This window comes from Euprymna scolopes, chromosome 25, assembly GCF_053919585.1.
Source record: "Euprymna scolopes isolate OS-2025 chromosome 25, ASM5391958v1, whole genome shotgun sequence".
Lineage (NCBI taxonomy): Eukaryota > Metazoa > Mollusca > Cephalopoda > Sepiida > Sepiolidae > Euprymna > Euprymna scolopes.
The window spans coordinates 22,892,163-22,908,170 of NC_136506.1; the positions used below are offsets into that span (position 1 = coordinate 22,892,163).

The window sequence follows — 16,008 nt, forward strand, 5'->3', positions numbered from 1 at the left end:
ATGTACCTTTTCTTCTTTAAATAACTTCATTTGTGGAAGGTATATCTTGACAATGATAAAGAAACAAACGAATTAACAACTTCACATTTTCTCAGCACACAAGAGATGCACAAAAAGAAACACGCCTACTTATTTACATGAAGAAAGCTATTCGCATTACATGTCCTTTCATACAAAGGACAATCAAAGGGAGATAACTCAGAGTGCCTGATTTAAAGTCTGCGTAATCAGTTAACAGGTAAAAGGGTGGCAAGTGTTCGCAGTCCAAGAGACACAATCTGAACAGATCAACACCAAGAGAAACTGCCTCTTTTCCACACAGTTGCCGCTTAGTGATTTTTGGCAGAAAAACAAAGCAAAAAAGCAAGGGTTCAAAACTTAATAACTAAATGACATTCCCAGTTTCAGGAATTATGACTTTTATGTAGATGGTGTGTTCTACGAATTAAAACGATAATTTAACAGGTTTCGCAGGGCAAACTTAATTTTTAGCCATCAAATCATGGTGCTTGTGCAGTTTACAGATCATGTTGAAATAGCAATGTTATTATTTATAAGGCCATTCTTAACATGGGAAAAGGGGATTTGTTAACTGTTCAATGCTTTTAAAAATTCAATGAACATAAGGGCATCCACCGGTGCATATTACGAACCAGATTTCTCGAAAATATCCAGTAGTGCTGGACAGGAAAGTTACACAAACTGCCAGAACATGGCGAGTGCTGATCAAGTTGCTGATCAGCCAATTAGAAAGCGATAACAGATGCTGTTAGACAACTTTTGACAAATTGAAAGAAAAATTTAAGTTCTTCAATTTTAATTAGTCATAACAATGTGCACACTGCAATAAAAGCTGTGCATTCGAATGCCTACTAGACACTGTCCTCGAGTGTCTAAGGTCTCTCTGTACAGGGGTTTGTCAGAACAACCTGGCATGAGGATACTTTTGCCATAGAAGTAAACCCGGACCAAATATTCAAAATCACATTTTGTATTCGCAGCCCAAATAAGATCTCCTCACTACGGCTACTCCACAGCTTTTCCGAGGAATGGTGCACCTTGTCCAAGTGATATTACCTCAAGTAATAGCACGAAGCTGGATACTCCACCAGACTAGATAAATTCTTGTCCTGGAATCCAGTAAGACCAAGAGACCAACATGAAAGATATACTACAACGTATAAAAATGGTTAATTGGGGAGAGGAAAATTATGTTCTCAATTCTTTACTAACTCAGTGCTTGAGAGATAAAGAACTTAAATGGAACATTCGAATATCTATGTATTTTCATATAGAGTTCAAGTGTTAGCCCCTGGTTGTGGGCCCCTTGATTTCTGAGAACTTCGACTGAAGTAAGATAAAACAAACAATGAATTTAACAAGGATATTAAGGATACAGGAGCAAGTCAAAAACTAACTCCTAACCCAAAAACAAAATCCTACCCCCTTCCTAAAACAGAAATGCTGCTCAAGGTACAAAAGTACCTTAGTTTTCAATCACGCAAAAAAAATGTTTCTATTTGTTTACACAATAAAATCAAACTATTTATTCACGAAGCTTATGGTAAAGTATGTTGAAATTCGTGGTTATAGTTAGCCTCTTCCAATTTTCTGTATCTTTATTTGAACTTTTAACTAATTAATGCAACTAAAAAAAAATAACAATTAGTGCAACTAAAAAAATAACACAATTAGTGCAACTAAAAAAATAACACAATTAGTGCAACTAAAAAAATAACACAATTAGTGCAACTAAAAAAATAACACAATTAGTGCAACTAAAAAAATAACACAATTAGTGCAACTAAAAAAATAACACAATTAGTGCAACTAAAAAAATAACACAATTAGTGCAACTAAAAAAATAACACAATTAGTGCAACTAAAAAAATAACACAATTAGTGCAACTAAAAAAATAACACAATTAGTGCAACTAAAAAATAACACAATTAGTGCAACTAAAAATAACACAATTAGTGCAACTAAAAATAACACAATTAGTGCAACTAAAAATAACACAATTAGTGCAAATAAAGACTAATTTTGTTATTTTTATAATTTTTTATTGTATACTTTTCAATAATGTTTTTCGTTATATTTTATTTTAATAAATTGTTCCAAAATACAAATACTGAATAACAAAAAAGTGATAGAACCGTTTTGTCTCTTCACCATTTCTGGTAGCACTATGCAGAAAATTAGGGAAGACATTGACTATAATGAAATTCGTACAACAGGAAGTACTTCCAGTCATTCTTAGCAAAGGTTCACAGGAAATTTAGTTTCTTCCAGAAGTTTGTTACATGGACGCAAGTTTGGGCATCAAAATTTAATTCCAGTTTGACTTTTGCTATGTAAAGCCGTGTTTTGCACATCTCTATAAGAATCCAGAATTATTAAGTGAAGTTTTCCTGCTCACTTTTCCACAGAAGCATTCTGAGGAACTCATGGCTTTCGTGGCAATCCCTCAGATGGGACCTTTGAATTGTTTCCCATTTTGGAAAACTTATATGAACTCTTATTTGAACTTTCCATTTTGTGGCAATACGCTAAATCACAAATCTACAAGACTTGACTCCTTGACCTGCTTCAGTCAGGAGGGATCTTAAATTATTTTTCCTGTTTGGGAACTTTAGTAAAAAGGAAGAACCGATCATAACATATTTTTCACCATCATAAACATTATTGAACTTCTAAGCTTTCTTCTGATAGGAGTAATCACAAATCTATTTAATTCTTGACCTGCATCAATCACGGAGGATTATCATGGAGGTTAACTACCAACTCTGAAGCACACTTTAAACGTAATGTTTTCTGCAATGCTGAATTGAACCAAAAAAAATATTCAAGTGTTTCTGACTTGCGAATTTCGTGTTATTAAGAGTTTTTTTTTTTATTTTTGGTAAAAGAAATTTCCACAATTCTTGTTACATTTATTGGTTTTCTAGTTTTATTATAGTACAGACATTTCTGTATTTTCTTTTATTTTAAATTCCACTATAAGTGCCAATCTGAATAAGCACCATGACTTTTCTAGGGACTTCAGAGAGAGAGAGAGAAAGAATCAGATTAGATAACAAAGAATATCAGCAAAGAAGTACGAAACTTGATTTTAACCAAACTAAGAATGTCAACAGTGCGGACGTTTAGGAGATTGCCTGTCCTGCACTAAATTTCACAATTTACACTTTATTTTTTCATATTAATCTCATCGATCACAAATTTAACTTTCAGATTTAAAAAAAAAATTTGAAAAAGTTTTCATGACTTATCGGGGATCAATTTTCAATTATAATGTTCTACTAAACTGAATACCTACTTTGTGACCATCACCAAGAAAAAATATTGCAACTGTCTTATGTGACTGGTGAATATTCCCATCTAAAAAAAAAAAAAAAAAAAAAAAAAAAGGGAGGGTTAGGAAGGGAACTTTCTTAACCCCCACCCCTTCATCTCTCTCTATCTTATTTATCTATTTTGATCCCGTCGTCTCGTTTGAAAAACTCCCAACTATAAGAAAGTGTATAAAAAAAACCAAAAAAAAAACCGATATGTACAATATAACCATTTTCCGATATTTTCATTTCTTAATGTCTTGGGTTTGTATTACTGTACACAGATTCGAAAAAGTTGTCAAAAAGCAAATATATAACAAATAAATCTTATCAAAAGCAAAAAAAAAAAAAAAACAGATTTTGTAGTATCGCTGACTAGAATTATGTACAATAATAACACGGAAAAAAACAATGCTTTCAGTAATAGTTAATGGCCACCATGTTTCTTGCCATGCAAGACAGCCGGCAACACACTGCGCATGTCCCCCCCTCCCTCCCCCCGACAAAAAAAAAAAAAAGACAAGCGAACTTTTTTTTTTTTTTTTGTACAGATTTTTATTTTTTTACAGGAAGGGTTTGGGTTAATATCCTGGCCACCCCCTTTTTCTGTTCTTTTTTTTTTTAAATTTTACACAGAAAAATAGTTCAGAGTTAACTTGTTTTTTTTGCTTAAAAAGGAAGAAAAAGTTGAGAGTAATTTATTTTACCCCCCCCCCTTTTTTTTGCAAGGAAGGAAGGGTTTTTTTTTTGTTGTTTTACAGGGAAGGAAGGTTTTTTGTTTTTTTTAACAAGAAATCTCTCGAAGTTCCGACTTGTGTCTGTACAATGCAGCAGCCTGTAAAAAAAATTTATGCAACAGTTTCGCCTTGTCTGTCTCACTCCTTATAAATAAATACCTGTCTAGGTATTGCTGCCTGAATTCTGCTCGAATACCAGGCCGCTTAATCCACTGTTTTATGTCTCGCCACATGCGTTCTATATTTTGTGTGTGGATGCTGGGATCCTGAGGGTCCACAAAATTTTGTGAGTGGTTTACAGTGTAATGTGGAAAATGCCGGTCGAGGTTACTATATGCCTTCCAACAATCACTGAAAATGATTGAGCCCGGAAGGGTAAACTTGTGCACCAGCGGAATCAGAGTTTTGGCATCCTGTTTTTCATCTGGGCCCGTCAATGCGACGACGAAATTTTTTTTTTAAATTCTTTCGATTCCGCCGAAAAGCCATATTTGACTAGCCATCCTTCCTCTATTGTACTTTCGGCGCATGATAAGGGTTTCATCGATTTCGACAGCTATCCCGTCGCCTCCAATGAGTTCCTGGTTGTTAAGCCAGTCCTCACAGACCTCGGAACAGAAGGACCGCCAATCAACTGAGGAGTGGTGCGAAATGTCCAGATTTTCGCGTACTGTCCGGTGGTTCCACATAGTGCTTAAAAAATGATTGACGAACATTATTACTTTCCACCCTGGCATCCGAGCAATGAATATTCCTGTTGTTTCGGCGACAGTGAAACCGCAATACTTTTTTTTTTTTTGATGTTCCCACTTTTGTGTAGTGCGTGCACCTCCAGATTCGTTTACCTTCTCGGAACGAACACTTGTTCTTGCATTGCGGACAGGTAACGCTTGTCGGCAAAACACCATGTCTTCGCAGAAATTGCCTGCTCGTGTCTTCTTTGTGAAATGCCTTTACTGTATCGAAATATTTGTTGCTACAACCGTCGCAGGAATCCACAGTATTGGTATTCATCTTTTTTTTTTATTCCCCCCCCCCCTCGAAGAAAATGTTAAAAAAAAACTTTTTACAGAAACAAAAACACAAAAAAAAATGGAAAGAAATAAATGTATAAAGAGATAAATGTATGAAAACAAAAAAAAAACTTTTTTAGCATAGAAAAGATTAAGAAAATGTTTTAGGATTTAATTTGGAGTGGTTTTCGTTTGCAGTAAATGCTGAAACTGAAGAAAAAGAAATATCGTCTGCTACAATCACTGACAATTTCTGCGCATGCGCACCCACTTCACCATCGTAGATGACAGTAAACCCCAAAAAAATGGCGGCCAGACATTACTATACTAGTAACAACGGGCTAATGCATGTGTCAGTTTTGTTCATAATTCTAGTCAGCGACACTATAAAATGTGTTTTTTTTTTTAAGCAGCAGAACCGACTGCAGCTAAATAGTCGAATATCAAAAAAACAACGACTTCTTAAAGGTAAATAATCGGGTGGTCCCCCACCCCCAGTGCACTTTCACCGAATATATGTCAACCTATGTCACGGTAATATATATTGAGCGAGTTTCTAACAGTATTTTGTCTAGTTTTATATTTATAGCACCTTTTCCCAAACTTACCGTGTTAAAGAGAGAGTCGGGCGCCATTTTGAATTTTCCAATACATCGGTAAACACAGTATGTTTTCGAGCTGAATAAACATGCTACATTAAATAAAAACACTGAAAACATATCCAGTTAGGTAGAAAAGTAACTTATTTTGCTTTTGATAAGATTTATTTGTTATATATTTGTTTTTTGACAACTTTTTCGAATCTATGTGTACAGTACAAACCCGAAAACACTCTCCTCCTCCAAATGGCTTTCTAAATAATAACGTTATTATTTTAGCACGGTAACAAAAGTGCAAAAGTACCGATAAGTTTGTCATCGATGAGTATGAGATTATCGTGAAAAATGAAAGAAAAAAGTGTAAATTGTGGAATTTAGTGGTGGGGGCAATTTCCTAAACGTCCACCCAACAGCGTATTTACCTTGCCGTCTTCAATAATGGATGGTTCGTGCCGACCAGTTTCCTCATTTGCATGGCCACGTTTGACAGTTCATCGCTTAAAAGGCAACGCAAACTCATGAACGACGTTGGATAACCGACGACTTTCTCGGCATTCGACATGGCTTTCTTCCAGTTGTTTGTTTTTAACGGCCACATCGAATAACGGTAAGCTTTTAGTGAAGAAACGGGGAGGACATTCCGAAGAAATGATGAACTGGACCGAAATAAAGGCGACGAGGGAATGCAAGAGAGACGAACAGAAGACATGTTTCCTTGTTTTCCTTCTCTTTTATCGAGAAGTTAAAAACACGTGTTTTGGTTTCAAGGGCAAAACTGTCAAAACAAAAATGAATAAACACCGGTTCCGTTTTGGTTCTTTTTTTTTTTTTTTTTTTGAAGTTGAATAATATTTAAAATATTAATTTAATTCCAACGCATGTGTGTTATTTCTTAAGCAAAGGAAATTTTAAAACAAACTTTCAAAGTTACGAGTTTCATAATTCACCGATAATTTTTCCGGTGTAAAACTCGCTGCCGGTGAATGATGAAATTCAGTTCCTAATTATTAAACTTCCGTCAAATAGGTCAGCGAAACCCAGTTGAAAGTATATCTTTTGTTTCTAGCATAATATGTGTGTGTGTGTGTGTGTGTGTGTTTTAAGGTACTTATGCACTTACTGTACCGTGCTGAAATAATAGCGGTATTATTTAGAAAGCCACTCTTAACATGGGGATGAGAGCCTAACTATTCTGTACTGTTGTAAATATTTTGTACCAACAATACCATGTATATTGTATATGTTTGTTATAGTTTTATTCTGGTTCAGATATTTTATTTTCCGTATTTTGTACCTTTTATTGAACTTAGTTTCATTCAGTTTGATATTCGTACGAAACTACCTTTATTTTTAATAAAAGCAAGGCTAGCTCCGTAAATGACGTGGATAAATTTCCGACAGTACTTTCACCTAACAACAACAATATTATTATTATTATTATTATTATTATTATTATTATTAAAGAAAAAAAAAAGATATAGTAAAACTTGAATTTAACTTGAAAATACTATTAAACAATAGGGTGGCGCAATAAGTTTTAATTTCGTCAAAAATTATACAATTGACTTATTTCAATATTTAAAAGGATAATCGCTATGTTCTCTTTCTACTAAAATTTATTTCTTAAACTGATATATCTTTTATATTAATGTTTTAATAAAACTCAATGCATCCTGACAACAAACTCATATTACAAAATAGGTGCTTCTACACTTTATTGCCGAAATTGGAGACGCCATTTTATTTCATGCACCTGCTGTCCAAATTTAGGGGACAGATCATTAAACTATGGCCGAAGCATGAAATAAATAACAAAAAATAAAATAAATAAATAAATAAATAAATAAACTGGCGAACGATTGCTTCCAGAAAGGGAAAGAATAAATAATAAAAATTAACATTTACTATATTGACCCTTCAAAGTTGCTTTAATTAAAAAAAAATGTATAAAATTATTTATTTGTTCGAAAAAAACAAAAAACACACAAATAAAAAATAAACAAACAAAAAAAATATTTTATAAAAATCCAATGTTGCTTTCTTACAAAATTGTTTTTGGTATTCTGGAAGAAAGAGAGAGCCTGTTTTCTCTGTTTAACTATAGGTGGCGTTACTGTCTGTCTGTCCACCCAGTTATGAAAGCACAAAATGTATATAATGGCACCCTTAAAATAAAAATAAATGTTTTTGTTATATTTTAATTTTAAACATGTTTTTTTTGCAAACATATTTAAGTTTTTTTGTTGTTGTTTTTTTCAAACATATTTGTTTTTTGTTTTTTTTTGTGTGTGTGTGTGAGCTCTTTCTTTGATCACGCGTATATATATATATATATATATATATATATATATATATATATATATATATATATATATATATATTACTCGCGGAAAAGGTAAAATAAGTGCAGAAAAATTAAGAAAAAGGGGGAGGGTCCATAAAAAAAAGATAAAAGAAAAAACGTTCATTTTTATTTATTATAAGAGCGTAAAAAATACTTGCGGAAAAACAGTTGTACCCATAAATATGTTTAAAAGAAAAATATAGCAAAAACATTTAGTTTATGCTTGCAAAAAAAAACAAAAACAAACGTAAATGTTTGAAAATAAACAAGCAACAAAACGTAAATGTTTGGAAAAATAAAACTTAAATATGTTTGCAAAAACAAAAAAACAAACGTAAATATGTTTGCAAAAAAAAAAAAAAAAAAATTAAATATGTTTGCAAAAAAAAAAACCCCCAAAAAAACATGTTAAAATATAACAAAAACATTTATTTTTATTTCAAGGATGCCATTATTTTGTGCTTGCTTCCGTAACTGAGTGGACAGACAGTAACGCCACCTATAGTAAAACGGATGAAACAGAGGCTCTCTCTTTCTTCCATATTATCATTGTTAAAATTATTTTTTTTACGCAAACTTTTCAATAAATGTTTTTCCAATTATATTTTGATAAGTTTTATACAATTGTTTTGTTTTGGTTTTCAAATGGCGCTCGCCCAGCTTAAACCATTATGAATATGTCATTTCATTTTCTGTTTTTAATAAAAAAGAAAAAAAAAAAACAATGTTCCATGAAAAACTTTCCCGTTCTCATTAATTAAATCGAAACATTTCCAGTTAAACAATTATGGATATACGTTCTCGGGTTTGTATTACTGTACACATAGATTCGAAAAAGTTGTCAAAAAACATATAACCAATAAATGTTATCAACGGCAAGATAAGTTACTTTTCTATCAAATTGGATATATTTTTTGTGTTTTTATTCAATGTAACATGTTTATTCAGCTCGAAAAACATGCATTGGAATATTCAAAATGGCGCCCGACTCTCTCTTTAACACGGTAAGTTTGGGAAAAGGTGTTATAAATAAAAATAATAAACTAGACAAAATACTATTAAAAAAACACCGAATATATGTCAGCCTATGTCACGGTAACATATATTGAACGGGTTTCTAACAGTATTTTGTCTAGTTTATTATTTATAACACCTTTTCCCGAACTGTCCGTGTTAAAGAGAGAGTCGGGCGTCATTTTGAAGTTTCCATTACATCGGTAAACACCGCATGTTTTTTGAGCTGAATAAACATGTTACATTGAATAAAAACACAAAAAAATATATCCAATTTGGTAGAAAAGTAAATTATCTTGCCTTTGATAACATTTATTTGTTATATATTTGTTTTTTGAAAACTTTTTCGAATCTATGTGTACAGTAATACAAACCCACGTTCGCTTTCACTTTCTTTATTTACTATTTTTCATAGTTATTTCTGGAAGTTTAATTTTTTTGTTATTCATTTCATACTTCGGCCATAGTTTAATATAATGATTTATCCCCTAAATTTGGACAGCAGGTGAGTGAAATAAAATGGCGTCTCCAATTTCGGCAATAAAGTGTAGAAGCACCACAAACTATTCTGCGAAGAATGTTTATTTGTTATGTGCATCTTCATTTTATTTTAGAGGTGTAATTTTATATTATTATTAAATAGGAATTAAAATAAAATGAAAGGGAAATAACTCTACGTACACTGGTAAGAGTTCCTCCCCTTATTCTACAATTCTCAGTATAGACCAATGAGTCTTCTGTGTGTCATGAGTAAGTTGCTTGAATCCATCTATAATATAAATCTCACCTGTCTGTTTAAATGTATGTATGTATGTATGTATGTATGCATGTATGTATGTCTCGCAAAAACTTTTGACAGAGGCAACGGATGTTCATCAGATCGGTATCATTTTTGAAGCTCAACCTTTCGGACGATGAATAGCGAAAAATTGGCCCAAAACATTAATTCCTTCACTCTCAATTGGGCACTTTTCTACAGGGAAGAGTCGCTGTTTTTCGCCGATATTTTTGAAAGTCATCGCCTCTTTTCTATTGTCTAGCCTTAATTTAAGCCTACGTCTCTTCTAGTTTAGCAATAGACGCAACAGTTAATGCGTCACGTTTTCTTTTTCACTTTCTTTTCCTCCTTCGTGGTATGTGTTCGAGCCTGCCTCCCTACTACCACTTTTTTTTTTTATTTTGCTCAACACACACTTACAAACACCTGGGCAACATCGGGCATCCAGGCTAGTCTTAAATAAAGAAACTGTCAACCACCTTCGCAAAAAGAACCTACTCAGTGACAAGCAATATGACTTCCGTCCAGCAAGATCTACAACTGATGTCCCGACTGTAATTTCGCATAGGATTAGTAAATCTATCGAAGGGAGTTTCCTCTCAAGAGCAATAGCTCTTGACATATCAAAGGTTAGGATAGGGTTTAGCATAAAGGTCTACTTCACGAGATTTCCAACTATAGAATATCTAGAAAATGTCTTCTCGATTATCAAATCGTTTCTCTCTGATAGGTTTATACAAATAACTGTCGATGGGCAAATGTCTGACACTCAAAGTATCAATGTTGGCACCAACTCTTTTTCTTATCTTCATTAATGATCTTCCAAAACATATTCCAAATTCATTCATTGACATGTACACAGATGACACTACGATCTATGGCAGCACTTCAAAAGCCAACAACAATCAAAATCTCTCTGGATTTCTCTTCTCGGATCTTGAGCATGTGTTGCAATGAAGTAAAAATGGCTGATTAATTTGAACGTATCCAAAACAAAGCGTTTATCTTTTCACCATAAACGCTCTGACCCCCCACTTGGCCCCAATTGATATGAATGGCTCTCGTCTAAAAGAGGTTCCCTGTTTTGACAGACTTCTGAGCCTGATGGTTTCTACATCTGTACAGGAAGGTTAGATCTTTATTCCTGACCTGAAATGGAAAACTTACAGTTGCCAAGATTGTAGGAAAAATGATTGCATCATTTTACCGCTCCAGAGGATATGTAACTTCCGACAAAATCCTCTACTTGTATAAGAGCTAGATACATCCCAAAATGGAGTACTGCTGCCATATTTGGATGAGAGCTTCTCAGAGCGTGCTATCCTGCCTTGACAATGTTCAAAACTGGTGATGCCTTTTTTTCTTCACTGTAAAAACAAAATTGTTTATTAAATTTAATTGCAAAAATTTCAAATTTGAATGATGTTGTAAATTATATATTTTGCATATATTTTGCACTCATTCTATTTTTATATACAATTCGTAATTATATAATACTATAAGAATACCAGTCCCAGGACGGATAAACTTAATTCCCTGATTTGAACACCATTTTATGTCTCCTTACGAAGATTAAAATTAAAATATCATGTGATTAAATTTTATGTTTACCACCTATTTTCTAATTTTAATACAAATCCATTAAATGATTTGATTCGATAGAATGCGTGAATTTAAGGTTTAAGTATAAGAGGTCTTAAAAACAATAAAAATCGAAGAATTCCTCCAATATTAAAAGCAATTCAGAATTCCTCCAATATTAAAAGCACTTTTTTTTTATAATCTGTATGGTGTACGTATCCATAACAGAATGAAAAATATCATATTCCAAAAATTATGTAAACTGATCCAGCAGTTTTATTTTTAAGTTAGAAAATCAAATTTTAGGAGCAAGTGTGAAAGTACTGGCTTGCATCGTCATTTTGAAGAAACAAAGAAAGATAACTTAACAATAATTCAAACTTTCGAGGTCTACTTTGTAATGCCTACAATTTCCTATTAATCACTTTAAATCGTTAAAAAATAAAACTACTCAATCAATTTACATGGTTTTTGAAATATGATGTTTTTGTTTTGTCACAGATACGTTACACCATAAAGATTAATTGATGTCTGGTACATATTTTTTTATATAATTAGAGGGTAGATATTTACTTGTTGCCCAACATAGCAAGATGTGACACAAGGTCGGAAAGAGGGTTTGTCAAGCCAGCATCCATAAAAGAGGGGCACTCTGGCCTAGCAAAAATTGCCTGGGCATCCCCATTGGCATTCCCCAATAGGGGCGCTTCAAGTAAGAAGCTGTAGTGAAGCCAAGACTACTATTTCTCCATTACATGTCTCTTTCTCTCTACTCTTCCCTTTCCCCTTTCCTCCCTTCCTCCTTTCCTCAAAAATGTGACCAGAGGTTGTAACCAATCAGGACAAAGAACAGTTCTGGTGGGAAAGACAAAAAGAGAGAGACAAAAAGTGTTGGAAGCAAAAAAAGATGGAGATGTGAGTGGTTCCAGAGTCAGGGGACAAAAATGAAAATCACAAACTTTCTATAACCCGATACCACTTGTACGCTGAAATGAATATAAAACCGTTTCGTTTGGAAGTTCCTTTGTTTCTTTATTATTCCCAGGTCGGTTTCTACTCCTGTCTTATTAATTTCGACGACTCCCCAAAAGGGGGACCCGCTGAAATAGTGACCTACCCAAAAAGAATTACATTATGGTAACTGCCATAAAGCAATAAATTTGCCCCACCTGAAAGCCGGGTGGCAAGGCCTGGGAAGGTGGATCTTCTAAGTAATATCCAAGCAGTGTAGCTCAGTCCGACAGGTACTGGACCAGTTTCTGGCCCTGCAGCTGTCGTGCTGATTGTCAAGAACGGATTCTTGACTGGTACTGTCTATCCAGTCTCCAATCAACCAAAGAAGCAAGGAGACACATCCTCTATAATTAAAAGATATGATTAAAGAAAATTGGAAGGCTCTACTTATAGACACTAGCGATAGGAACTGACCAATCAAATGGAGCCACGTTCTGCTAGCAGCCAATCAGAAACCGGCATAACTCCATAAAAGTACTGGATCTTTTAGAATCCCTGCACATAATTTTTTGTGTCCACATGAGAAAGACTTTTGCTGTTTGTCTTCATTTCAAGACTTGTACTGATTAGCTATCCACCAAAAACTATATTCTTCATCTCATGACTTATACAAATTGTCTACCTATCGGAAACTCTTCTAAAATTAATTCAAAATGTTCATATATGTATTTGGCAGCATGGCATTGATTATTATATTAAACCTAATATATAGTAGTGAGATAAATACTAAAATAATATATATGACTTGGGTGTCATCAGCTCGAATCGAAATCAAAACACGACTCTCCACCCCCATCCTTAGTCTCTAAGCCACGTATATATATATATATATATATATATATATATATATATATATATATATATACATACATACACTTATATGTAATATACTGAGTTCGTGTAATTCAGTAAATTTTCATATACCAATGAGTTTTAAGCCAGAAAGAGTTGACTTAAGGAGTGAGCTACAAAATTATAATATTTCATAATTGAGCATTTATATACTGTGGAAGCAAAATCAAGACTTCAAACAGGGTGTTGGTTGATGGCAACAAAAAAGAGATAAAAATATAATTCAATAACTTGAGTGTTATTTCTTCCGCCCGTCACACCAATAATTTCCTGGGTAAGGTTAACACTTTTGTCCAAACTTCCAACTTCCAAACTTCTGTATACGTAACGCACCTTCTCTCAACTCCCAACGAACTTCTGCTAATTCAACTTATTTCTTCGAAATCCAACTTCAAAATGAACCTCCCTCTAAAAAATCAACCCTCTTTTATCTCCAACCAGGAGCATCTCATTTGCATATCGGATGGTCACATTGCAGGCATATAAAGAGATAAGGCAGCCATTTTTGTTTCTTTCTTCTTCATTCATTTCATTCCACGACCGACCCGTTGAATTATGCATACGTGCTAATTAGGTAAGTCACACGTTTCCCTACAGTGTTGATGGCAACAAAAAATGTATTTCATTTTACGTTACAATTGTTTCCATGTCCAATCGACATGGAAACAATTGTAACGTAAAATGAAATATATATATATATATATATATATATATACACACATTCACCTGTCATCCCTTTTTTAAAAGATGGAATCGCCTGATTGTCAAAGACAAAATGCAAGCAAGCAGTGTCCACAAAGTTTTATAATTACTTTAGATAATATATGGCATAATCACGTTGACACATTGGTTCCCATTAGATCACCGAAGTTATGCAGTGTTGAGCCTGGTCAATGCTAAAATGAGTAATCATTTGGTAATACTAGGTGCTGTATGTGCTCAGAGACTGGGGAGGGGTGGGCGCCGCCAGACTATTCTTATCCAAGACACTCTGCATGAAATAATGAAGGGCCTTCCCTCTACGACCCTGGAGACTCATCGTCATGATGATCTTCAAGAATATAAAAGTTATTTTTCGGTTATGTATATAAGCACATTTTCGGTAAAACAGTTGGATTAGTAATCACCAGTCACAATGTTCATATACTACATACCCTCGCATATCAAAAATATTGTAACAGGACATTTTGGATTGCAAATACTAACTCAACTTTCTTACACCAAGCACATTTTTTTGCTATGAAAATTTACTAACATGAAAATAACTTTAATATTGTTGTAACACAGTGCATTTGAGCACGTTGGGAAAAAATCATCAGCAGCAAAAGATGGCTGGCTTGTGAAGACATTAGCAGCAGCACCAATAGCTGAAAAAAGTGCTTATGCAAATTAGGAAATGTACATGAGAAGAAAAAGGAAAAAAAAAGGACAAAAAATGCACCACATGGTCAGGGAAGCAAAATACGTGTCAAAGAAAATGGACATGTAAAGTTGAAGATGAGAGGTCGGAGGAAGGAGAAATATGAGCCATGCTATATGGACATGTGGCAGCGAGAGACTTTTTAAGTAATGTCGAAACAGGAGAGTAATGTATAATAAATGCTTTAGTTAAAAAGGAAAAATGCCGATACGGATTTATTTATTTTATTTGTTTGTTCCTTTTTGACAGTGCCGGAGAGCGTGGGGGTTCGAGAGAAGTTTGATTGGTTGGTTAGTTATATGGCATATCAACCCTTTTCAGGTTATTTAATGCCGAATCTGGTGATTTCGAAGAACGATTTCTTGATATAATATATTTGTTTTTTAAGTCGTATTCTATTTAACCCATAGTTGGGACCCTAACAGGTACTACCACTCCGGGTCAGAGTGGACCTGGGAGCAATGGCAATTAAAGGATGGCTCCACATCCCCTAAGGCCTGCAAGCTGGGGCCTCACCATCGGATATAGTTTAAGGTCATATCCAGGACCAGAGAAGTTTGAGCTGTAACGAACATGATTCGAGCATAATTGCTACGTTACATTCTTTATTTCTCGTATGAAAATGTTTTGTTATAAAATTTCGTTTTTTCTCATCGTTTGAATTTACAAAACTCTGTTCATGTTTGAAGTTAGCACTTCTATCCTTTCATGTTTCATTTATTTTCATTTTTATATGCATGTTCGTATACATCCTTTATTTTCTCCCTTCGCTGAAACATAACTTTTATAAATAATCAGCGGAGGGAGCAGGGGCGCCTGGCTTTGCCCGGCATAAAATACACTTACATATGATATTTTAATTTGTCCAGATTTCCTATATATTATTATAGAGTTGTGATTTCAAAAGTAAAAAAAAAGAAGGTATTTGGGTGCCATCAGCTAGAATCGAAACCAAAACTGTAGCATTCAAAGCTGGTGACGTTATCACTGTACTAACGTGACACACATATGAACTGATTAAAAATGAAAAATAAATTAAAATGAAAGTCCAAAATGTTTAACGAGTTTTTCAATTTTGACCCATTTTTGACTCTTTAAAAACTATTTTAACCGGCTAAAGACTCCTAAAAAACGATTGGTAAAACATCCAATCATTTGAGGCCCCTAGCACTGCTCTGTGACTTTTAGTTTCAGAGGAGATAGAGTTTGAAAATATGGAGGCAGACAGACATATAGCGTTTTATATATTAGATTTATATCAAATGTAAGTGGAATTTCTGAGCGTATTCAAACTAACCCAAATTTCTACACCAAACACGT

At 33.8% G+C, this 16,008-nt stretch overlaps 1 protein-coding gene across 2 annotated transcripts in view; it reads right to left on the reverse strand.

The window, feature by feature from the left end:
- LOC145247284 (all trans-polyprenyl-diphosphate synthase PDSS2-like) overlaps window positions 1-6,666 on the reverse strand; it is a 654,453-nt gene extending 647,787 nt beyond the window's left edge. For both annotated transcript variants that reach the window (XM_080108904.1, XM_080108905.1), the window contains exon 1: window positions 6,108-6,666. In XM_080108904.1, coding sequence (XP_079965030.1) covers window positions 6,108-6,394 — 287 coding nt within the window. In that variant the 5' untranslated portion in view covers window positions 6,395-6,666. The remainder of the gene's footprint in view (window positions 1-6,107) is intronic.
- Between the last annotated feature and the right edge of the window lie 9,342 nt (window positions 6,667-16,008).